At 43.3% G+C, this 26611-nt stretch overlaps 1 protein-coding gene across 1 annotated transcript; it reads left to right on the forward strand.

The window, feature by feature from the left end:
• Nucleotides 1-388: 388 nt before the first annotated feature.
• Nucleotides 389-26330, forward strand: LOC115114344 (fatty acid CoA ligase Acsl3-like). The gene is made up of 15 exons (XM_029642495.2): nucleotides 389-596; nucleotides 7804-8354; nucleotides 13308-13485; nucleotides 13579-13688; nucleotides 14065-14203; nucleotides 14547-14697; nucleotides 16526-16649; nucleotides 16818-16889; nucleotides 17048-17187; nucleotides 18710-18882; nucleotides 19349-19423; nucleotides 19600-19791; nucleotides 20202-20316; nucleotides 21777-21934; nucleotides 22110-26330. Exons 2-15 carry the CDS (start codon nucleotides 7992-7994, stop codon nucleotides 22265-22267), a joined length of 2148 nt encoding a protein of 715 aa, XP_029498355.1. The 5' UTR covers nucleotides 389-596; nucleotides 7804-7991; the 3' UTR covers nucleotides 22268-26330.
• The last annotated feature ends 281 nt before the right edge of the window (nucleotides 26331-26611 follow it).

The following is a 26611-nucleotide window of genomic DNA, read 5'->3' on the forward strand; positions in this document are numbered from 1 at the left end:
GTGAGACAGATTCTCACCTTTTTTCCACAGAAAACGCAGATATCATCAATAGCCACAAATTTGGACAACATAGAATTACATGTCAAATTTTAAAGTGCACTTCCTTAAATTTGTATGGTATACAATATTTGTAAGGCCTTAACCATGCATTTTTCTAGACAATGTCAAGAATGTCAAGAATAAGCATGTTCCAGAATATGTTTCCTCTTGGTGTAAGTTGGTTTTGTGAATGGAGATTTTGTCTTATATATTTATTACAACAAGATTTCTCAAGCCTTCCAAACGAGGCAGGAGCTCTTCCTCTGACCGCCAGTAACCCTGTTGACATCACAGCTACCTCAAGCACGCGCCACCTTCAGCGATCCAATCGCAGGCAAGCGGACTGCCTTGACAACGTTTCGTTTCCCCATCACTTCCGGGCTGATAACAAGGGCCGTTGATGCCCGCAGATTTTCATTAACATATCTTAGTTTAATAAATACATTTGCGCCATAGCTGTGATGTTTTGGGAGTGATATGGTCACAAAGCCTACAAATTAGGTTGGTGTATTCACGAAATTCTTCCAAGAGACGCAGGAATAGCGGATGATGAAGAGGTGAGGTTGTATTGTCTGGGCTCTCGATTCTTGCAGATGTGCTGCGATGTTAGCTAACGTTAGCTGGCTAGCATTTATATTTTGTTGCTTGCTACCAGTAGCTCTCTCGACGGATAATCCAATGTTATTTGGTGTAATTGAAATGAGACTCAATGGGTTACTAGCTAGTGTCGGCTTGCTTTTCTCGAAACTTTATTAATTTTTGTATTTATTAGTTAGCTGTGTGTGTGTCATCCACAGCTGTAATGCCGTTGTTGATTGTAACGTTAGATATATTTGATTGGCACTTTCCTGTCTGGTGACGTTAGTAAGCTAGTTCACTACGGTAGTTAACGTTATCTTACTGTGGTGTTGACAAAAGGGTTTCATCATTACATTTTGAGTGTGTTGATCTCCCCATTTATATCACGTTTTATTACACGTTATCAGGACCTGGGTAACTGTTAGTTGCCTAACTATTTGGTTTGTTTGTTATATTTTTAGTTAGTGAACGTTAACTATGTACCTGTAGCATATTTAGTTAGCATAGCCTATTTTTGCATAGATATGGAACAATTGTTCATCCAGCAATGTGGTAACGTTATTGTCTTTTGGCCTGCCACACTATCTAGCATTATAGACCCTGCTAAGTAGGACTAACTGTCCTCGCCATACCCGTAACGTTGCTCAAACAACTGCGTCATGGCAACAGACAATCACAAATATCACATGACACATGTCTGGAGACGAGCCTGTGGTGTTTCCTTTCTGGGAGAAGGAGATGGTGTGTGCTGTGCAGATAACAACGACAACTAGAATATAATGATAGAGTGAAACCTTTCAGATAGGAGGTGATGACAGATTTGGAGTCTCGTGGGTATGGGCTGACTGAACCAGTTCAGGATGTAAGGTGGTCAGTGCTTTGATTTGATTAACTTATGCCAATACTGCTATGGCACCACATTAGGCATCATTCACATCTTGTTAGTTACAAATACTTTAACTGTTGTGCAAACTGTGTTTGTTATGACACTGGTGGACAGAGTGGTGGATTCCTCCAGATGATTTAACAACACATTCTCTCTCTATCTCTCTCTGTGTGTGTCTGTCTGTTTAAAGGACTCTAGGAATGTTGTCTTGTCTTTACTTTGGGGTCAAGTGGAAGTAGAGTTTACACAGCAGAGGATGTCTTCTGTGTGATTGAGAGTTCTGTTTTCCAGAACCAGACTTGACCTAGACTATCCCTAACAATAACGGAACAACAACTAATTTGTTTACAATTACAGGAGTAGAACTAGCTATATGTTTACTGTGTAGTTAGGCCTACATTTCAGTTTCATAGTTCCCGTTCAGCCATGTGGTCTGCAAGCCGTTATTACTCTGCGCCATGACTCATTTAAGTGGAGACTCAGAGTGGCCTAAAACTTGACTGGGAGATCTTTTGAGGTGTGTCCTTAAGCATTTATTAGCCTCTCCAGCCTCTCTATCATAGAGACTGGACCTGTATTTCTGGTCTTATTTGTCAAAGCCTTTGATGAAGAGCTGTGAGACTTTGCATTAGTGGCTGTACTAGTTTAGACTAGTCTGACTTGGTGACCTCTGTGGGTCAGTCCACCTTAAAAGGGGATTTTGACACCCACCATCTCAGATTTCTGAAATTGTTTCTGTAGTTAGTAACAGATACGATTAGCATTCCAGAAACAACATTTTCTTGAAATATAATTTGATCTCTGAGAAATTAAGCTAATTGATTGCACCCAAATTGGCCATTTTAATGTATACGATTCAGATAATATTCATATATTAAATATAGTACCCAACATCCGATTTACACCAAAGTTCTTCCTACCAATGAATATACACACATCTAAAGCGGATCACCCACACCGCATGCCAATCCCACCCAACAACCTGTTCGCACTTCTCTATGTTTGACAAGTAGTATGAAACTGTGGCTTGGAGTATTGCTTCTCCATACTATTTAATGTATTCCCTGTGAATCTGGTGATGTTTTTTTTCCCTTTTCAGAGAAATGTTAAATTCAAGTCACTTGCATTATTTGCCATAAAGTAGTGTGAAAGTACAAGGTTTTGACCACTAGATGCAGCTCTTCCTGCTATACCGCAACACTATTTTATCATTTGTGTTGGTCTCTTGTGTTTATTAAATTGATCACAACATTTCCTTTGCGACTTTGGGTAGAAAACCAATGGATTTGTCTCATTATGAAAATAAATGTTGTGGTCATACTCACAATTCAAGCCAGCAATTCAGTTTGTCCTAATAGCAACCTAATGCGTCAAACCAACTCTCCTTGAGTAGTCCAATAAGTGTCTGTTCTCTAAGGCTATCCCTATGCAATTCTCATACAAAGACTTTTCCTGGAAGCCCAAAACTTTGATGGTGAAATGTGCTAAGGACTTCATTGTTGTGACAACCCTAATAAAATAATGAATTGCATGGCAGTCTTATGTTTGTCAATACAGTGATTAGGAAACAACTCTATGTATCTGTGTCAGTCACCCATGTTATTGGGTTGGGTTTAATTCACACTACTTTCCCGAGTGGCGCAGTGGTCTAAGGCACTGCATCTCAGTGCAAGAGGAGTCACTACAGAACCTGGTTCAATTCCAGACTGTATCACAACCGGCCATGATTGGGAGTCCCATAGGGCGGCACACAATTGGTCCAGAGTCTACCGGGTTTGGCAGGGGTAGGCTGTCATTGTAAATAAGAGTTTGTTCTTAACTGACTTGCCTAGTTAAATAATGGTTCAATTAAAAATACATAATACAAAAAAGACATTACAAAACACTATACAGTGTGTGTTTTCCACTATTTCCATTGAAGACCATTTGAGCCCATAACATTGAGACCATTAGAACTGCTGTGGCCTAATGGTTTGCTTGTTCATCAGGAATGGTCTAACTGTAACTAACCCAGACCTTTTTTTGAAGGGAATAAACCACACACAAAGTGGCCATTTCCTGGACACTGATTAAGCATAAAAGAAGAACAAACTGATTTGCTTTCACGGAGGACTGGCTTGAATTGTGAGGATGGTCACACAATTTATTTTTGTCATGGGCCAAATCTATTGGTTTTCTACCCAAAGTTACAGTTGAAATGGTGTGATCTCTTTAATAAACACTGATACCAGCAAAATGGATAAAAGAGTGTGGCTGTATGGCAGAAACAGCTGCATCTAGTGTTCAAAACCTGGTGCTTTCACACTACTTTATGGTAAAGGATGCAAGCAACTTCAATAACTATTTTCTCTGAGCAGGAGGAAAACACTTCATTGAGAATACATTACATAGGATGAAGAAACGATATCCGAACCGCAGCTCTATCCTACTTGTCAAACATAGAGAACTGATACTATATACTGGTTGTTGGGATGGGATTGGCATGGGGTGTGGGGGCTCCGTGGATGGCTTTTGACTATTTTTGGGGGAATCCTCATGTGTTACTTACTCATTGTTTAAAAAAAAGGTTTGGTCCAAATCAGATATTAGGTACTATATTTATTGAATATTATATGAATTCTATAAATTCAAATGGACAATTTGGGTGCAATCAATTAGCTTAATTTCTCAGAGATAAAATGATATTTTAACAAAATAGTGTTGCCGCAATGCTAATCTTATCTGTTTCTAACTTTTAAAAAATGATTTCAGAACAATCTGAGATGGTGGGTGTCATTGTTTTCTGAAATTACATGGAACAAACCTGTGTCGGTGTCAGAGTCATAGGCTGCAAGTTTTGATGTCAAGAATGCATGACCATTGATCAGAGTACAGTATTCTCCTTTGAAAGGTCATGGGTTAGTCTAGCTTCCCACACAACCTAGAAAAATGTTTTCAGGGAAGTGTGTGTGAGACAGGGTGATTCTACTTCCCTATGCTCAACTAGGCCTATAGTCTCCCTTGAGATCAATTAATTTCTTTGGAGCAAAATCTATTGGGAGGAAATCTAGATCAAGTCTTGCCTGCAGTTACAAAGCTCAGTCTCAATTTGTTATCTATAACCCAATCCTAGTTGTGAATAGGGCTGTTGCGGGAACATATTACCACCACACCGGCAGTCATGGGTCATGACTGCAGTAAAATGCCATGTGACTGAGTCACGGTATTCCCCTTTTATGCACTCTGGATATGCTTTACTAGTACCCAGCTTGCTAACTACCATCAGGTCCTGATGGTCTGGTATTCAGGACTCTATTGTTCCTCCATCAGGTCCTAATGGCCTGGTTTTCACGGTTCTATTGTTCCCCCGTCAGGTCCTAATGGCCTGGTTCTCGGGGCTCTATTGTCCCTCCATCAGGTCCTAATGGCCTGGTTCTCGGGGCTCTATTGTCCCTCCATTAGGTCCTAATGGTCTGGTACTCAGGGCTCTGTTGTCCCTCCATCAGGTCCTAATGGCCTGGTTCTCGGGGCTCTATTGCTCCCCCGTCAGGTCCTAATGGCCTGGTTTTCACGGCTCTATTGTTCCCCCGTCAGGTCCTAATGGCCTGGTTCTCGGGGCTCTATTGTCCCTCCATCAGGTCCTAATGGCCTGTTACTCAGGTCTGATTTGTCCCTCCATTAGGTCCTAATGGTCTGGTACTCAGGGCTCTGTTGTCCCTCCATCAGGTCCTAATGGCCTGGTTCTCGGGGCTCTATTGTCCCTCCATTAGGTCCTAATGGTCTGGTACTCAGGGCTCTGTTGTTCCTCTAACCACTCTGACAGTAATGCAAGTGCAATCAAAATCACATCAAACACTTATCATCATAACAGTATGGTGCTTTTAAAACTCAGCTCACTGTGATTGATTTGAAGAAAGAAGTTCAACAACAGGTTGAAACAGTATAAAACATGGTTATTGTGGATGTTGTTTCAAAGCCCAACACAACGAAATGGACAGCGCTTTCTAAGGTGGTGATTCATTCAAAACAGCCATACGCATGTTAGAGCTTATACATATGTATAGGCTTATGACTACCAAGCCCGAAAACAAACAATCAACCCTGAATTAAAATGATGATTGTGCCGTTATACAATATATAACCTACTGCATATTACGCATGGCTGAAAAACATAAAACAAAACTGATTTAAGATGTATTTGGTGTATATAATAGGTCTAGCCTATACTCTAAAATTTAAACAAATTCTAGTAATTGCCTTTGAGTGTGGACTGTATTAATATGCATACTGGATGGACTGGTTACCTTATACTAGGAATGGGCCAACATTCTTACTGTGGGAAGCTTGTGGAAGGCTACTCGAAACGTTTGACCCAAGTTAACCAATTTAAAGGCAATGCTACCAAATACTAATTGAGTGAACTTCTGACCTACTGGGAATGTGATGAAAGAAATAAAATCTGAATTAAATAATTATTTCTACTATTATTCTGACATTTCACATTCTTAAAATAAAGTGGTGATCCTAACTGACCTAAGACAGGGAATTTCTACTAGGATTAAATGTCAGGAATTGTGAAAAACTGAGTTTAAATGTATTTGGCTAAGGTGTATGTAAAGTTCCGACTTCAAGTGTAGGCAGCACAAATTGCTTGCTAGCTAGATAGCTAAGCTAACTACCTTGCTGGCTAGCTAGCCAGCTAACATTATCTAAGTGAGAATGTGATGAGGACAGGGCAAGCTACTCACCTTCAGACCACCATGCCATCTCTCTCTCATATAGTTACCGAGGGCTGAATGATGTTCAATGAGCAGCACGTAGAGCGCCCTCTTCTGGCAACCGTTGAACATTTCTATAAATGACAGCAAATGAGCAGATGTATCTGTTTATTCTATGTATGTAATGTCAGTGCTTTATCTGTGTAATAAAGACCGATACAGATATTTCTGGGAAAGGCTGATGTCGGCCGATAAATAAAGATACTTGGGGGGGGGGGGGGGGTTAAATAAAAAATGTGACTAAATTTTAAAATAATGTTTTTACTGACTACAGTTTTGTTCATGAATTACTAAGGGATTAAAATGCATCACTGTTGCCAAATCGGTGACTGAAAAATCTGTAACAGAATGACTTCAATGGAATTGGCTACAATGGGAAATCATAGTAGTCCCAAACCACAGTTGCAGTGTAGCACAGTACAGTAGAGTACATTACAGTAGAACACAGAATAGTACAGTAAAGAAAAGTAGAGTACAGTAGAGCACATGTGTAGAGTACAGTATAATGTCATATACTCTACTGTACTGAACCATACTCTGCTTTTCTTTACTGTACGGACTGTACTATATTGCAGGGATCGCGTTAACGCAGAATTTAGCTTTTTTTCAGGCAGAACCCCCCCCGAGAAAAACATGTTGCATTCTGAGAACGCAGGTGTATTGACCAAGACAGGTTAAATTTCAAGTTCCAACTATTTAAATAGACACGTTCCAAAACGTCTCTTCCATCCTCCAGACCACTCGCTCTCTGCCTGTCTGCGGGGGATGGTGTGGGAGATGAGGAAGTAGGAGATTAAGAGCACATTGTACGTTGAACATTTTATGTGGCTGTTTTCACACTAGTTTGTTTGCTAATGTTCGAAGCAGAGTTCAATTATTTGTTACATTGTGGTTACATCGAAGAATGAAAAAATAAAACGTATTTATAATGATTTATTCATATGAGTGTCGCGAGCGTGTCATTTTTTCCTACGCACTTATAGCTCAACAAAGTTGAGTACTTGCATATTGAGGCTATATTATCGTTCAGATGAATGATTATTGTATGTGAGTATAATAACACTATGTTTTCACATAGCACCCTCTTGAACTGACCCGAATTTTCCTGCGTTCTAGAACACTGAGTGGACCCATGTATTTATTGTCCATTTGTTTAATTAGAGGGCAGGGGAATCTATTAAAACACAGATTTTTGGCGGGTCTGTGTTTTGAAAATGCAGACTTTTGAATGCTAACGCGACCCCTGGTGTTTTTAAATTATTATTATTTTTTTACATAGTGGTGCAGCCCAACCATAAGGGGGCCCTCTTACGTTCTTTCGAGAGAACCCTGGTCTGATGGAGATTACACTGCTTGCCTAATTTGACTATTATTCCAAGGAGATTAGAGCCATGTAGCCTAAATTAATTGCTGAGTGGTCTAACAAATGGTACATTACTAATGTGTTTCATTTTTTAAAATGCATTTGCGCTTTCTATCCCTCCCTCCCTCTCCGCTATGCCTGTCTTCATCTCTAAAGTGTTTTCTGTTCTCTCACTACAGGTGAGCTGACTAAAACCAAGCTGTCTGTCAGTCCATCCATCAAGCGGATCTATCAGAGGAACCACCAGTGCATGAGAAGGAACACAATCAGTTTTCGAAAGAAGTGTTGGGGTGTATCCCTCACACTTCCTGCCCCACCCACCTCAACTCAGACTCCACCCCGTGACCCTTGACCCCTGACATCCAAGATGAAACTAAAAGAGGACATGAACCCACTGCTGCTGCAGGTCTTCCGCTCGGTTGTCTGGGTCTACTCTGTCATCACCTTCCTGCCCTGGTACCTGCTCTCGGGTGCAGGAGCCAACCTAGACCGGGCGCGGCGGGTCAAGGCACGGTCAGTGAGCGGTCGCCCGGCGGGCCCTTACCGGGCGACCAACCATGAGGATGGTAGCCAGCAGAAGCTGGTGTCTTCCTTGCACCCAGGAGTGGACACCCTGGACAAGGTGATGGAGCATGGAGCGGCCAGGTTCCCAGAGAGGAACTGCCTGGGCACGAGAGAGGTGCTGAGCGAGGAGGACGAGCTCCAACCCAACGGGAAGGTCTTCAAGAAGGTGAGGAAGAGGGAGAAAAGTGGATTTAATTATCTTTTTTGATACAGTGCCTTTGGAAAGTATTCAAGACCCCTTGACTTTTTCCACATTTTGTTACGTTACAGCCTTATTTTAAAATTGATTAAATAAATAAAAATCCTCAGCAATCTACACACAATAACCCATTTCTTAAAAATAGAAAACAGAAATACCTTATATAAATAAGTATTTGGCCCCCCTGCTATGAGATTTGAAATTGAGCTCAGGTGCATCCTGTTTCCATTGTTCATCGTTGAGATGTTTCTACAACTTTATTGGAGTCCACCTGCAGTAAATTAAATTGATTTGACATGATTTGGAAAGTCACACACCTGTCTCTATGTAAGGTCCCACAGTTAACAGTGTGTGTCAGAGCAAAAACCAAGCCATTCGTTCGAAGCAATTGTCCGTAGAGCTCAGAGACAGCATTGTGTCGAAGCACAGATCTGGGGAAGGTTACCAAAAATTTTTTGAAGCATTGTTTCCTCCATCATTCTTAAATGAAAGAAGTTTGGAACCACTAGGACTCTTCCTAGAGCTGGCTGCTCAGCCAAACTGAGCAATTGGGGGAGAAGGGCCTTGGTCATGGAGGTGACCATGAACCCGATGGTCATTCTGACAGAGCTCTAAAGTTCCTCTCTGGAGATGGGATAACCTTCAAGAAGGACAACCATCTCTGCAGCACTCCACCAATCAGGGCTTTATGGTAGAGTGGCCAGACAGAAGCCACTCCTCAGTAAAAGCCACATGACAGCCCGCTTGGAGTTTGCCTAAAGGCACCTAAAGTCTCACAGACCACGTGAAACAAGATTCTCTGGTCTGATGAAACCAAGATTGAACTATTTTGGCCTGAATGCCAAATGTCACATCTGGAGGAAACCTGGCACCATCCCTACGGTGAAGCATGGAAGTGGCAGCATCAGGCTGTGGGGATGTTTTTCAGCTGCAGGGACTGGGAGACTAGTCAAAACAATTTAATCAATTTTAGAATAAGGCTGTAACAAAATGTGGAAAAAGTCAAGTGGTCTGAATACTTTCCAAAGGCTCTGTATAATTTGTATGGGAAAGGCCTCTTTGCTATGGTTGCAGTAGAAGGACATTAGATGGCACTGTCTAACCCTGTTTGAAGGCAGGTGGTTTTTATAGGTAATTCTGGGGTAATACTGTCGTATAAGGAGACCTACCAGACATCGGTGTGTGACAGTTTAGTGGTGCGTTCTTCTAGTATTAACAATGGTATTTTTATTTTTTGGGGGTCAGCTATGAAACTAGCAGACAGATGCATAATTTCTGATCCCCCTTTTTTGGCCCTACCATCCCCTACCCTGGTTGGAGGACCTGGTGGAAAAACATTACAATTTAAAATATACTGTGCCTTCAGAAAATATTCACACCCCTTTTTCCACATTTTGTTGTGTTACAGCCTGTTTTTTAAATTGACATTTTTTTGTCACTGGTCTACACAAATAGGGCTGACCTCAGTTAGTTGATTATTCAGTCAATAGGCTGTTGGCCGCCCGAGATTTCTTTAGTTAAGTTTTTTTATTGTGCACAAGACACCCGCCTGTTTCTCACCTGCCTCAGTGGACTAGTGCTTTGCGGAGGCCACGGGGATGGCACAATCCATCACTCTAAGATGCTACTGAAATTGTGTATGGTTGGGCCTCCCGGGTGGCGCAGTGGTTAAGGGTGCTGTACTGCAGCGCCAGCTGTGCCATCAGAGTCCCTGGGTTCGCGCCCAGGCTCTGTCGTAACCGGCCGCGACCGGGAGGTTCGTGGGGCGACGCACAATTGACCTAGCGTCGCCCGGGTTAGGGAGGGCTTGGTCGGTAGGGGTGTCCTTGTCTCATCGCGCACCAGCGACTCCTGTGGCGGGCTGGGCGCAGTGTGCGCTAGCCAAGGTGGCCAGGTGCACGGTGTTTCCTCCGGCGCATTGGTGCGGCTGGCTTCCGGGTTGGATGCGCACTGTGTTAAGAAGCAGTGCGGCTTGGTTGGGTTGTGTATCGGAGGACGCATGACTTTCAACCTTCGTCTCTCCCGAGCCCGTACGGGAGTTGTAGCGATGAGACAAGATAGTAGCTACTACAACAATTGGAAACCACGAAATTGGGGAGAAAAAGGGGAAGAAAAAAAATATATGAAAAATAAAATAAAAATGGTGTATCACTAATAAATATAATATTATTTCATATCAAATGCGCCTCTCCCACATTGAATAGTGGTTCTGAAACATAATCTTGGCGCCTTTCCCTATATGTTGCTTTGTGCATAATAGCAAAATGATCCAGCATATTGGTGTTGAGAACAATGTGACGGAGGCAGCAGCGGTGTGAGGAGACGAGGAAACAACCCTAGCCTTAATTGTCTGAATTAAGGAGAGAGGAAACCCCAACCCAATTAGGTATATAATCAATAGCCTAACTGTTTAATGTGCCTGGCTTTATAAATCATCCATATATACATCATATACATACTAAAGTATGCCACACTCATTGCTGACAGGTGTATAAAGTCGAGCACACCGCCATGCAATCTCCATAGGTAACATTGGCAGTAGAATGGCCTTACTGAAGAGCTCAGTGACTTTCAATGTGACATCGTCATAGGATGCCACCCTTTCCAACAATTCAGTTAAATTTCTGCCCTGCTTGAGCTTTTCCGGTTAACTGTAAGTGCTGTTATTGTGATGTGGAAATGTCTAGGATCAACAACGGCTCAGCCGTGAAGTGGTAGGCCATACAAGCACACAGCGGGATTGGCGAGTGCTGAAGCGCGTTGTGAATAAAAATGATTTGTTCTCGGTTGCAACACTCACTACCAAATTCCAAACTGCCTCTGGAAGCAACATCAGGACAATAACTGTTTGTCAGGAGCCAAATCTGGGTTTGGCGGATGCCAGGAGAACGCTACCTGCCCCAATGCTCAGTGCCAACTGTAAGTTTGGTGGAGGAGGAATAATGGTCCAGGGCAGTTTTGAATTGTTCAGGCTAGGCCCCTTAGTTCCAGTGAAGGGTAATCTTAATGCTACAGCGTACAATGACGTTCTAGACGATTTCAGCATGACAATGCCCCTGTGCACAAAGCAAGGTCCATACAGAAATGGTTTGTCATGATTGGTGTGGAAGAACTTGACTGGCTTCACCGATCCCTGACCTCAACCCCATCGAACACCTTTGGGATGAATTGGAACGCCGACTGCGAGCCAGGCCTAATCACCCAACATCAGTGCTTGACCTCACTAATGGTCTTGTGGCTGAATGGAAGCAAGTCCCCCCCAGCCATTTCCAACATCTAGTGGAAAGCCTTCCCAGAAGAGTGGAGGCTGTAATAGCAGCAAAGTAGGGACCAACTCCATATTAATGAACATGATTTTGGAATGAGATGTTTGACGAGCAGGTGTCCACATACTTGTAGTGTACTACATATTTTTTTAAAAACTGGATTCGAACCAGGGACTGTTGTGACGCCTCAGGTACTGAGATACAGTGCCTTAGACTGCTGTGCCACTCGGGTGCTCAATGTAGTGTATCTACAGAAATAAGAAAGATCCTGCTTCTGTTGCCTGTTTGGGTGTTTTGTTTAGTAGCCTACTGATTCTGTTAGCGCCAATCATTGCTATGCTGCATCACCAATCTTATTTTATTGCGATGCTGTAATAAAGGCTTTTATTTTTTTTATTTTTTTTTAACAAACTCTCTGTTATTACTTACCATTTATTTAGTGTTTATACTGTTCCAAATAATCAGAAAATAGTAATAATAATAATAATGTAATCTAACAGCACCTGTTTGGCACACATAGGCCTAATATTCACACAATGCTGGCTACAATATACCCCCTTTTCTGGATCTCCAGTAGTTTTCACAGCTAAATCACATGTCTTCCACACATCTAACTTCCCCTTTCCCTCCTGAGCAACCAGCAAACATTCCCCCATTTCAAGTTTCATTTTCAGGTCTTCCGCATCCATTTTGCTGTGTTCAGAGTTTATAACCAATTTTATAATGTGAAACATTATAATCATGTTTCACGTAAAGACGGCAAGAGTTTAGGGAATGTCTTTTCCTAAACAAATGTGGGATTTGGGTAACAACTTTTCAGTCAGAGAATCAAGTAAGAAACTAATTGGCTGTAATGATGGTGCAGCTTCAGCACGGACAGCTCGATAAACGCTTGCTGTGCTGTGGTGCTTGTTCACTGCAGCAGGGAGGGGAGAGAGAGCGACAACCTTACTCAGTCACACAGGCACTCGCTGTCATTTAATTTTTTTAACACTGCGTGGCCATCGGTTTCCCTCTGAGTCATTAGTGTGTCTTAATTATTTAATCAAACGATGTGACTAACGCATCAGACAAGCCTATTCAAACACATAGGTGGTGTCTATGGAAAAATGCATGCATTTAAAATGTAGACTGATAGACCGACGACTCTCGCTCGACAAAGGTTTTTCTTAGCCGGGGAGAACAAGTATTTGATACACTGCCGATTTGGCAGGTTTTCCTACTTACAAAGCATGTAGAAGTCTGTAATTTTTATCATAGGTACACGTCAACTGAGGGACGGAATCTAAAACGAAAATCACATTGTATGATTTTTAAGTAATTAATTTGCATTTTATTGCATGACATAAGTATTTGATCACCTACCGACCAGTAAGAATTCCAGCTCTCACAGACCTGTTAGTTTTCTTTAAGAAGTCCTCCTGTTCTCCACTCATTACCTGTACTAACTGCACCTGTTTGAACTCGTTACCTGTATAAAAGACACCTGTCTACACACTCAATCAAACAGACATGCTTTGTAAGTAGAAAAACCTACCAAATCGGCAGTGTATCAAATACTTGTTCTCCCCACTGTAAATGGATGTCGTACGAGGAGGCCTACCAAGCAGCAGTATATTAGTGTTAACAGTGTATGTGGTTGTGTTATCTCTAGGTGATCCTGGGGGAGTATCAGTGGATGTCGTATGAGGAGACCTACCAGGCAGCAGTGTGTTTTGGCAGTGGGCTGGCCGCGCTGGGCCAGAGGCCTCAGTGTAACATCGCCATCTTCTGTGAGACCAGGGCCGAGTGGATGATAGCAGCACAGGCCTGCTTCATATACAACTTCCCATGTGAGTGTTTATGTTAGACAGTAGCACACTATAGCAACACACACACACACACACACAATGAATCTCTAACTCCAGTCTGTGTCATTCTGACAGTGGTGACGTTGTACTCTACTCTGGGCGGAGCGGCCATTGCCCACGGTTTGAACGAGACTGAGATCACCCACATCGTCACCAGCAAAGACCTGCTACACAGCCGTCTCAAGGTCAGCTCTGCTCGCCTTGTCCTGATCACTTTCTGCAATGCCATATGAGACAGTACACACTCCAGCCAGATAATACCATTTTCCCACATTTTAAATAGTCTTTCCTATATATATTACGCGTTGGAACAGTTGCCCACTTACAGTACTTGAGCAGACAGTCTAAGTGTTGACAGTCAGTGTGTTTGAGGGGATCCGTTTGTACAAGGCAATGCGTAGAATTGCTAGTCTTAATGGCATAATGAGCAGTTATTTGGAATGCGAGATGATTTGTAGATCATAGACTACATTGATTCTATTCAGTCCGACTGCAATCTCCATTCAATAGCTACTTTCTCTCCCCCTTTCTCCTCCCTCTCCTCCTGCCATCTCCTCCTAGGACATTCTGTTGGAGGTGCCTCGGCTGCAGCACATCATCGTGGTGGACAGTAAGCCAACCAGTTGGCCCGGCTTCCCCCGCGGCATCATGGTCCACAACATGGACGCCGTGCAAGAGCTGGGCTCCAGACCCGACAACAGTAAGGAGGGAGAGCGTGGGTGTGTGAGGGGCGTGTGTGTGTTTGGGTCTACGTGTTGTCTGACTTGGTACAGTACTTCTGCCCTGTGGTCTTAGCAACTCAAATGTAATCTGACTTCCAGAATCACAGTTTTTTGTACCTGAATAGCCCTCTCTGTCATATCCTATTAGCCCTGTGCTATGTGCATGCCCTCTCTTGAAAGAAAGATCGATAGCCGTTCTCTGATGCCCCCGCATTGTGCAATGTTCTGACACAAAAGTCTTTGTGTGACCTCTTTAACGTCCCTGCTGCCTCCCCCTCTCTCTCTCTTTCTCTCTATCTCTCTCTCTGCGCGCGTCTGTAGTGGCGGTGGCGCGCCGGCGGCCCGTGCCCTCTGACATCGCTGTCATCATGTACACCAGCGGCTCCACGGGCATCCCCAAGGGCGTCATGATCTCCCATAGCAACATCATCGCGGGCGTCACAGGCATGGCAGAGCGCATTCCAGACCTGGAGTACGTACAGAGAACTACGGTGTCTTCTAGATCGACTGCTAATTGTTTTTGACTTTCCTCTCTCTCACTGCCACTCTTCCCCCCCCGTGTGCCCTGATCACTGTTTTTCTCCTTTCCTCTCTCTCACTGCCACTCCCCCTGTGTGCCCTGATCACTGTTTTTCTCCTTTCCTCTCTCTCACTGCCACTCCCCCCTGTGTGCCCTGATCACTGTTTTTCTCCTTTCTCTCTCTCACTGCCACTCTCCCCCTGTGTGCCCTGATCACTGTTTTCTCCTTTCCTCTCTCTCACTGCCACTCCCCCTGTGTGCCCTGTTCACTGTTTTTCTCCTTTTCTCTCTCTCACTGCCACTCTCCCCCCTGTGTGCCCTGATCACTGTTTTTCTCCTTTTCTCTCTCTCACTGCCACTCTCTTTCCCCCCCTGTGTGCCCTGATCACTGTTTTTCTCTTTTCCTCTTTTCCTCATTCATCCGTTTTCAATGTCTCTCTCTCTCTTTCTATCTGCCAGCTTTTGCCCTACAGAATGTAAACGTATCTCTTTCTTTCTCTCTCATCTCATGAATATCTCTGAGTGTCCTGCTCTTCATATTCTCTTCTCTATATTAGTACCAGTCAAAAGTTTGGACACCTCCTCATTCAAGGGTTATTTTCTACATTGTAAAATAAAAACTATGAAATAACACATGGAATCATGTAGTAAGAAAAAAAGTGTTAAACAAATCAAAATATATTTTATATTTGAGATTCTTCAAAGTAGCCTTGATGACCGCTTTGCACTCTCTTGGGCTTTCTCTCAACCCGCTTCTTGAGGAATGTTTTTCCAATAGTCTTGAAGGAGTTCCCACATAAGCTGGGCACTTGTTGACTACTTTTCCTTCAATGTGCCTTGAATTTGAAATAAATCACCACAGCGTCACCAGCAAGCACCATCACACCACCTCCTCAATGCTTCACGTTGGGAACCACACATGCAGAGATCATCCATTCACCTACTCTGAGTCTCACAAAGACATAGCGGTTGGAACCAAAAATCTCAAATTTGGACTCATCAGACTAATGTCCATTGCTCATGTTTCTTGGCCCAAGCAAGTCTCTTCTTATTATTTGGTTTCCTTTAATAGTGGTGTATTTGCAGCAATTCGACCATGAAGGCCTGATTCACGCAGTCTCCTTTGAAGAGTTGGTGTTGAGATGTTTCTGTTACTTGAACTCTGTGAAGCACTTATTTGGGCTGCAATTTCTGAGGCTGGTAACTCTAATGAACTTATCCTCTGCAGCAGAGGTAACACTGGGTCTTCCATTCCTGTGGTGGTCCTCATGAGAGCCAGGTTCATCATAGCGCTTGATGGTTTTTGCGACTGCACTTGAAGAAACTTTCAAAGTTCTTGACATTTTCCACATTGACTGACCTTCATGTCTTAATGTAATGATGGACTGTCATTTCTCTTTGCTTATTTGAGTTGTTCTTGCCATAATATGGACTTGGTCTTTTACCAAATAGATCTTCTGTATACCACCCTTACCTTGTCACAACACAACTGATTGGATCAAACGCATTAAGAAGGAAAGAAAGACACACCTGCTAATTGAAATGCATTCTAGGGGACTAAAGCTCGTTGAGAGAATGCCAAGAGTGTGCAAAGCTGTCAAGGCAAAGGCTGGCTACTTTGAAGAATCTCAAATATGAAATATATTTTGATTTGTTTAACACATGTTTTTGGTTACTACATGATTCCATATATATATATATATATATATATATATATATATAGTTTCTGTATGTTTGGCAGTTGATTAAAATGTTTTTTTGTTTGTTTCCATTCGTGCAGTGAGACAGACACCTACATTGGGTACCTGCCACTGGCCCATGTTCTGGAGCTGAGTGCAGAGATGGTGTGTATCTCTCACGGCTGTTGCATCGGATACTCCTCCCCACAGACGCTAGCAGACCAGGTGAACACACACACACACACACAGAGAGCGAGACAGTACACCAAGGCTCAACAACACATGCGGTATGTAAGAACCCTCTATTGGAGCTCCTCCTCTATTAGAGAACAGGCCTAGCTGTGCTTTACTCCTAGTCTGATCCATCTCTCTCTCTCCTCTCTTCCTCCCCAGTCGACTAAGATTAAGAAGGGCAGTAAAGGAGACACCAGTGTTCTAAAACCTACACTCATGGCTGCTGTACCGGTAAGCACTAAAGCTACCGTAGAATATATATATATATATATATATATATATATATATGCATTTAATATTCTGTAAGATATGCACAGATTTTTTAATTTTTTATTTGAAGTGGTGTTTTGTCCTCTTTCCTTCTCTGTCCCTCGTTCTCCCTCCTGTAGGAGATCATGGATCGGATCTATAAGAATGTGATGACAAAGGTGGAGGAGATGAGCAGTGTGCAGAGAACCCTCTTTGTATTGGCCTACAACTACAAGATGGAACAGATCACCAAGGGCTACAAGACCCCGCTCTGTGACAGGTCATACACGCACACACAGTCACACACACAGTCAATGGGTAATGATTGATAGAGAGTCTCCAGGAGGTTGAACTAGGACTGTGGCGGCCATGACATTGTGTCAGCCAGTTATTGCCATGCAAAAGACTGCCGGTCTCAAGGTAATTGACCGTTAATTGTGCCATTTTATATTATATGGTTTTATAGTAAGAAGAATATAATTGAACTTGGCTGAATAAAATAGAAAGGATATTTTTCCCTTTCCGGAGCGAGTGCGCAGATGAAGTGGCTCTGTTGAGCGTAAAAGTGATCATTTGAAACAGGTCCTATACGCTAGATTGAGTCATTTGGCAACTTGTGAGAGATACAAACCTTAGAATGTCTTGTAAATCAAAACATGTAATGGGGCCTCATGGACCGGCTAAAGGCTATTGGTGATTTAAGAACGTCGCAAAGAAAAGCTTCTTGCCTCAGGCTGCACAGACCGTTCTCTCATCAAGTGATCATATTATCACCCATCAGACTATTCTCAGTGTAATATTGTCTTTACTAATATATTACATGAGTTAATATTTAGAATGGCCCATTATCAAATGGGCAGGAAGAAAAAAAGACTATGCACACGAATAGCGAATGGAGGCCGCTTTCCCGCCTGTTGGTTGGGGTAGGCTACTGCAGTTATTTCACTCCAGGCATCAACCACTGTTTGAGGAGCATGCAGCCTCTCACTGCATGACAGGTGATATTGCGCCCATACTCTCTATGCCATGGGCTCTCCAACCCTGTTCCTGCAGCTACCCAGGGCTTAATTTAGGAAACCTAGTGAAATCTGTTCGAGAACATCGAAAATAACATGTTTTCACAATGAAAACTGTCGACAGCCCCTCTCTCTGCGCGCTTGAGAAAGGAATGAAGGAGAGAGGGGATGGAGATGGAAACGTACGGTGGTGAGATATTCTGTAGCTGAAGGTAATGGATCACCCCAGAAAAATCTCTATTACTAGGCTATTCAAATACAAATTCACTATTGTAGGTGAACTGTAATCCTCCCTGCACAATCAATGCACCAACAGCATTGCCTAGGCCTCTATGTTCTTTCCCAGACTCAAGGATAGAAATGTTGGAGCATAGCAGAAGGTAACCAGTCCATCCAGTATGCATATTAATATAGTCTATAATCAAAGGCAATTACTAGAATTGGTTTAATTTTTGAATATAGGTTAGACCAATTAAAGACGTCTTTTTTTCTGCGGTGCGTAATATGCGGAAAGCTATGTATTGTATACTGAGTGTCATAATCATTATTTTAATTCTGGGTTTTTTTCAGGCTTGGGCTCATATATAGGCATATGCAATAATGCAACGCAACAGCCTTAATGGAGACTCGCACACCGACATTCTCGATATTGCTGTGGCGGTGCCTGCGTTAAACAGAAACCTAAGGTTCACACAGAGGTTATTATGAATGACTTGTTGTTTACCTTGGTGTTATTCTCATCCTCTGACTGACTGTCATCCTCTTTCCTTCTCTCCCTCTCTCCAGTCTGGTGTTTAGGAAAGTGCGCTCGTTGTTGGGGGGTCACATGAGGGTGCTGTTGTCAGGCGGAGCGCCCCTCTCCGCTGCCACCCAGCGCTTCATGAACATCTGCCTCTGCTGTCCCGTGGGCCAGGGCTATGGCCTCACCGAGACCTGCGGAGCTGGCACCATCAGCGAGAGTAAGAGAGCGGGAAGGAGAGAGGGAAGGGAGGGAATGAGTAAGGGGGATGGAACGGAGTGAAGGGGACGGGAAGGAGGAAGTCAGCCGGGGCTACTGCCTCACCGAGACCTGCGGAGCTGGCACCATCAGCGAGAGTAAGAGAGCGGGAAGGAGAGAGGGTGGATGGAGGCGGTAGGTCCAAGAAGAAGGGAGGGAGGGTGGATGGAGGCGGTAGGTCCAAGAAGAAGGGAGGGAGGGTGGATGGAGGCGGTAGGTCCAAGAAGAAGGGAGGGAGGGTGGATGGAGGCGGTAGGTCCAAGAAGAAGGGAGGGAGGGAGGGTAAAAGAGAAGATGTGTAGAATTCTGCTTCCTGATGAAAAAGAGAGGAATGGGGGGCACAATAGAGAAAGCCAGGTGATTGTACACAGTAATGTGATATGCTATGTCGTTCTCACGTGTATTATTTTCCTCTCTCTATTTGTCAGTGTGGGACTACAGCACAGGCCGGGTCGGCGCTCCTCTGATCTGCTCCGAGATCACCCTCAAGGACTGGGAGGAGGGTGAGTCCCTACCTAGCACTGTGACTGCAGAATCTGTGATATTAGGGGAGGGCTGGGAGGGTGGAGGTGAGTGGGATTGGGGGCTAGGGTGGATGAAAGTTATATTGGAAGGGATGGGCGTGGGGCTGAAGATGCTTTGGGCATAGACCGCATTCTCTTCTCCTGATCTTCTCCAGGCGGTTACTACAGCACAGACAAGCCACACCCGAGAGGGGAGATTGTAATCGGCGGGCCCAACGTGACTATGGGTTACTACAAGAACGAGGTGAAGAACCGCGAGGACTTCTTCGTGGACAGCAATGGCCAGCGCTGGTTCTGTACAGGAGACATCGGGGAGTTTCACCCAGACGGGTGCCTCAAGATTATCGGTGAGCAGCCCAGAAAAAATAGCCGTTTTTAGAGAGAGCCCTATGATATTTTGATATTTTGTCTGTCTATCTGTGGATTTAAATACATACAAGTCAGGATGAAAGCGCCAGATCCTCCAAATTTTCCCCAGGTGAATTAACAATGCATACCAGTACAGTTAACTGAGGGTGACCTTGTGGTTAAGGTCACCGCCCTCGGGCACATAGAGGATGATTCCCTTGTCTGTGTGGACACGAATCTACCAGCCATACTCCTCCCCTTCTCTCTGTATCCACTTCACTTCATACCCGTCTCTGTCAAAAACAATCACATATGAAAGGATTCACGTATATAAACGACAGATAAATTCCTCCCAAAGGCAGATGTATATAAATCTACCTTAGCAATCATTTGTGTTCCTTCTGTGTAGATCGTAAGAAGGATCTGGTGAAGCTCCAGGCTGGGGAGTATGTGTCTCTGGGGAAGGTGGAGGCCATGCTGAAGAACTGCCCTTTCGTAGACAACATCTGCGCCTACGCAAACAGGTAACAATGCACATATTATATACCGCTCGGGTGACTGGAGTCTCTCTCTATAACCCTTGAGTGTACAAAACATTAAGAACACCTTGCTATTATTAAGAACGAAAGCATCACTCAGAGATGCCGGCCCATGTTGACTCCAATGCTTCCTGCAGTTGTGTCAAGTTGGCTGGTGGTCCTTTTTGGGTGGTGGACCATTCTTGATACACACAGGAAGCTGTTGAGTGTGAAAAACCCAGCAGCGTTGCAGTTCTCAAATCAAGTTGTAGTAGTCACATGCGCCGAATACAACAGTGAAATGCTTACTTACAAGCCCCTAACCAACAATGAAGTTTAAAAAATACAAATAAGAATAAGAAATAAAAGTAACAGTCATTAAAGAGCAGCAGTAAAAAAAGCGAGACTATATACAGGGGGCACTGGTTAGTCAAGGTAATTGAGGTAATATGTACATGTAGGTAGAGTTATTAAAGTGACTATGCATAGATTATAACAGAGAGTAGCAGCGGTGTAATAGAGGGAGGGGCAATGCAAATATTCTGGGTAGCCATTTGATTAGATGTTCTGGAGTCTTATGGCTTGGGGGTAGAAGCTGTTAAGAAGCCTCTTGGACCTAGACTTGTTGCACTGGTACCGCTTGCCGTGCGGTAGCAGAGAGAACAGTCTATGACTAGGATGGCTGGAGTCTTTGAAAATGTTTAGGGCCTTCCTCTGACACCGCCTGGTATAGAGGTCCTGTATGGCAGGAAGCTTGACCCCAGTGATGTACTGGGCTGTTCGCACTACCCTCTGTAGTGTCTTGCGGTCGGAGGCTGAGCAGTTACCATACCAGGCAGTGATGCAACCAGCTCTCGATGGTGCAGCTGTAGAGCCTTTTAAGGATCTGAGGACCCATGCCAAATATTTTCAGTCTCCTGAGAGAACTGTTTTGTCGTGCCCTTTTCACGACACAAAATGGTGCCTCTGGCACCTACTACCATACCCCGTTCAAAGGCACTTAAATATTCACCCTCTGAATGGCACACAGACACAATCCATGTCTCAAGGCTTAAAAATCATTCTTAACCTGTCTCCTCCCTTTCACCTACACGATGAAGTGTATTTAACAGGTGACATCAATAAGGGATAGCTTTCACCTGGTCAGTCTGTCAAGGAAAGAGCAGGTGTTCTTAATGTTTTGTACACTCAGTACAAAACGTTGATTGACTGTTTCTCCTTGTCAACTTGTTCTGTCTCTAGTCACAATGTCTCCATCTGCTGTCTGTCACCCACTTTCTACCTCTCTCCTGTCTCTTTGTCTTTCCGACTCTGGCCCGTCTTTCTCTCTCCATCTTTGCCTTTCATTATAATAATAACTAGAATGATGATGATGATAATATAAAAAGGAATTATACAAATCAACTGTGTTTTCTAAATAAAACAATAACACTGTCTTTCCATTTCCTTAACTCTCTCCGTCCCAGTGACCAGTCGTACGTGATTGGCTTTGTGGTGCCCAATCAGAAGCAGTTAATGGCGCTGGCGGAGCAGCGAGGGTTACGGGGCAGCTGGGAGGAGATCTGTAACAACCCTGACATGGAGAGAGACGTTCTCCACATCATCACAGAGGCCGCTCTGTCAGGTAGGATGGAGGGATGGAGAAGACGATGAGAGACGGGTGGAAGGAGGAATAGAGGTTTCTGGTTGTAACATATGAGTACTGTTTCTCCATCTTTTTGTCCCTAGCGTTGAATTGTATTTCTCAACCCCAGCCCATGCATTCGTCTCTAAAGTCCGGTGTTGTTTCCCTCCCACAGCCAAACTAGAGCGCTTTGAGATTCCGAGGAAGATCTGTCTGAGTGCAGAGCCTTGGACACCGGAGACTGGCCTGGTGACCGACGCATTCAAACTCAAACGCAAGGAGCTCAAATCACACTATCAGGAAGACATCGAGAGAATGTACGGTGGCAAGTAACACACACACACACAGGCATACGCAAGGAATCTAACAAGCACTATCTAGATGACATGAAAACTGGAGAGAATGTACGGCGGCAAGTTACACACAAACAGACACAGTCCCCCCCCCCCCCTTCCCAAGACAAAAGACAGAGGGGCCAAGCCAGTTCGAGCAGCATCATTTGCTTGTCTTCGTCAAAAGTTTTTCGGGGTCTGTGTTGCTATGACGACACTGGCATCATGGCGTGACTCGTTAATCTTGTCCCACTCCTCCGCTCCTCTCCTACGTTTCTCCTTCCCTTCTCTCTCCTATCCTCCATCTAGCATGGTCTTCGGCCTCTGTGTGTAGTCCAGACACCTGATAGTAGAAAGGATGTTTTTTTTGTGTGAATGTGGCCTGGATCGTGTTCATTGGGCATCAAACGGAAGAAAACTGACTGAAACAGGGAGGGACTACCTGAACTTGTCCAACAAGAAACGTTTTGCTATGTTGTGCACTAATGAATACGACTCTGAAAAATGAGGCCCTTCGGTTTAAACGTTCCACATCCAGGTTTGAATCTATGCAGGGATCCCTTTTATTGTATAAATGTTTTGGGATGTGGTGATGTTTTGTTCATGTTTCGTTGTCTTTCTTTTTTTAACGTAATCGGTTTGTCTTGGTTCATTTCCGAAACCTATTCGATGAACATCTTGTATCTGAGAGAAATTAGTGTTTTGCGAAACCACAAGATTTTTGTAACGCAACTCGCATTTTTTATTTGCTTTCCTTATTTCTTGTTTTTCTCTGAATGGTTTGTTTCTCATTTATCTGTTACCAAACTGACATTTCCCTCGTCTGCCTCTAGGTCCTGAAGGTTGCTTCTATTCTATGGAAGAGTATGTGTTTACTGACTTGACTAGATTAAGTCCTATGTCACTTTGTTACAGTGTGCCAGTGATGGAATCTCCTCCCTGCTCTGTGCCCCTGTGTGTGGCTACGGGCTGATGTGATGTGCCTGGGTTGGCTGGTGGAACCTGTTTCTCGTAATGTAGCCTGATCCTGGATCGGTTTTTACTTTAGCCACCTCCTCTTGACTATTTGTGAGATGTCATGAGTTGACCCAGGCAAGAAATTATCTGGGACCAGGTAAGTAATGATGGTGTCCAGGGGGGGAGGGGGGGGGGGGGGGGGGCTACGGGGAAGTAGGATGCAGTTGCCCCCGTAAAGCTGATCGAAGTTTAGTTTCTCTTCCCTGTGGTTGAGGCTAGGATGGGGAGAGGTGATCCTTGATCTGTGCCTAAAGGGCAACTTCTCAGCACGTGACACCAATCCTACTGAGACCCTTATTCATTTCTACTCTGTCACTTAACCAGTAGGAGGCTGTCTCTGCCACTGGTTCATCTTTGAAAAATAATCTGTATAGTAATGTCCAAATTTACAGGGGTGTGTATGTGTGATTTGTGCTGATGTTTGGGTGTGTGTGCGTGCGTTCTCTGACCCTGAGCTTGTTCCCTATGTCTCTGTGAAGCCCGCTGCATGCCCACCCCACCTGACCTGTAGAAGTCTGTTACCTTTCAATGTTTCCTCCAGCAAAACGATGTTACATACAGTGTCCTGCTAAACCAGGTCTGTGGCTCCATAAACCATGTTATCACCAGGATAACACGTAGATTGTCTTTATCGACATGGGCCTAAACCTGCCGTTTTTACTCCCTAAAATGACGACCCGTGTACCGCATGGACGTCTCCTAAGAGAGCCAATGGCTCCCAGTCCAGATCTGTAGCCGTTTGCCTTTTTTAGTTGCTCTTCGGCAGACTGTGTGTTTGTGTCATCCAACGGTAGGTCCCATCTACCCCGATATCCCTGTTCGTATTACAGGAATGCATTGTCCTATTTCTTTGTCATAGCTCTAGTTACTGTTGCTATTATTGCTGAAATATGAAATGCAGATTGAATGTGCAATATTTATACGAAATATAAATTCTAAAACCTAAAGTATGTAAAGGAAAAATGCACAGAGAGAGCGAGCCCCTTCACAGTGTATGAATGTGTGGGTGCGGGCCTGTCTCTTTCCAATTAAATGTACAAAGAAAACCTAGAGGACAGGCGGACGGACAGAAAACATTGTTGTAGAAGTAGTAACATATAGCCTCTTTATGGTGTGATATTAGTGCCAACAGAAATGTAATCTGAATTCAATCATCTTGAATTCATTCAGATTTGTTGGCAGTAATATGACTCTATACTTATTTTTCTGTATTGTGAAAGTACTGTACCAATTATAGTAATGAAGACTAATATTTTGGCCTTGTAAAAGAAAAATACAATGGTGAAGAATAAGGCACTACAGGTGAACAGATTTATGTCTCCGGGAAGTTACTTGGGTTGCATGATTCCTTGTGAATGCACTATATACATTTGTGAGGTATAATGTATTCAGAAATAAAGTCCAAGATGAAAAGTCATGTGGGCAATTCCATACGAGATATGTCATCCTTGGAAAGGTACTTTGGGGTAAGGAGGTTTGGCATACCTTTTTAAAGTTGAAATCATTGATTTAAAAGTTGGAAAGTTCATGACATTTTTGCTTTGCCCAGGCCTTTTGAAGATATGACCCATTTTCTACATTAGTTGACGTTAGAGGACATAACTAACTGTGCAAATCACCAGCAGAGGGAGTTCTGAATCCGTTCCCACGTGAACTGTGTAGTAGATGCTCCAAAAATACATCCTCATTTCAAAAGTAGCAGAGTGACCACTCTGGAAATGGTATGTACTTGTAGAGTATATTGTTTTTAAACAATTTCCAATACTGAACGAAATTCAAGTGTACTTTTTGAGACATTTACGATAAGGCCCGGCCGGGTAAGGCCAAAATTTCAGTTATTTCTCAATTATTTTGGGTAGAGATGTCAATGGTATTCCAGACAAAATGAAGTTTTTATTGATTTCATTTCAGGAAGATTAAAAGCATCATAAATATCTCTGGGCCAATCTCGTTTGGAATTCCACGTACATTATAGGCTGCCATATATGTATTGTCTGCAAATGAATTACTGTGTATGAGCAATGTACAGTATATACTGTAGAAGAAGAACAGCTTGGATATTTAGCACAAGGGATATTTCAGCATTTGAAAAGGACCCTCTGTTTTGGGAAGTAGTCCAAAACACTGATAATGTTACGAATGAGGAACCCAGGTGCAGGCTGGTTCCCGTTCTTCTTACAGTTCCTGATATTTCATTGGTTCTTTGTATTCAATTCCTAACCAATGTCTGTCCAGTCTGCTGCTTTGCTATCCCAGGCCACAATTGGTTAAGAAGATTTGTTCATAGGAATATACAAAGTGCTGTATCTTGAGTGTTTCTCTGAGGTTATACACATACATGCATATATACACTACCATTCAAAGGTTTGGGGTCACTGAGAAATGTCCTTGTTTTTGAAAGAAAAGCAAAAGATTAGCCTTTTAAAATGATAAACTTGGATTAGCTAACACAATGTGCCATTGGAACACAGAAGTGATGGTTGCTGATAATGGGCCTCTGTACACCTATGTAGATATTCCATTAAAAAAATCAGCGATTTCCAGCTACAATAGTCATTTACATCAACAATGTCTACACTATTTCTGGTCAATTTGATGTTTTTTTAATGGACAAAAAATGTGCTTTTCTTTCAAAAACAAGGACATTTCTAAGTGACCCCAAACTTTTGAACGGTAGTGTACATACATACATTACATGTCTTAGTAGTGAAGTCATCCACTTTAACTACTGATGTACCTAAAGACAAGGAACAAAGTTTGGTGTACAGATTAATTTGACCTCTCGCATTGTTTCTTAAATATGTTGGAAGGGGAGGGGTTAATATGATCAAATTTCCTAAAGATATACCAGTTGTGCAGGTGTAAAACCTCATTTAAACCTATTTGGTCTTTGTTGTTCACCAGTTTTTTGGGGGTGGGTCTTTTTCCTTCTCGTTTAGCGTGGGTTACTGGCCTTGTGACATCATGGGCTATTTGCAAATGTTTCCTTATTTATTTGGCCTTGGAAAATTGTCATGAAAATAAAAGTTGTGATTGGTCTAAAAATGCCCATATGTTCATTCTGTTTCATTCATGGATTATATTGATTCTTGTTAACGTGGATATGCCTTTTTTGAATGAGAATGATTTTGATGTGTCTGTGCGTGTATGTATAACATTCCAGACAGTGTGGCTAACACAACGGCTTAATTCAAATCGTGTCCCGAAGCGTGTTATACGGCAACGAAGCCGAGGTGTGTGTGTGTGGAGTGTGGGATACCAGCTGGCTTGAGGGAAAGGAGTCTAACAGGAACATTCTCTGAGCACTAAGGAGCTGAGACAGAGGCCC

The sequence above is a fragment of the Oncorhynchus nerka genome, linkage group LG9b (genome assembly GCF_034236695.1).
Source record: "Oncorhynchus nerka isolate Pitt River linkage group LG9b, Oner_Uvic_2.0, whole genome shotgun sequence".
Lineage (NCBI taxonomy): Eukaryota > Metazoa > Chordata > Actinopteri > Salmoniformes > Salmonidae > Oncorhynchus > Oncorhynchus nerka.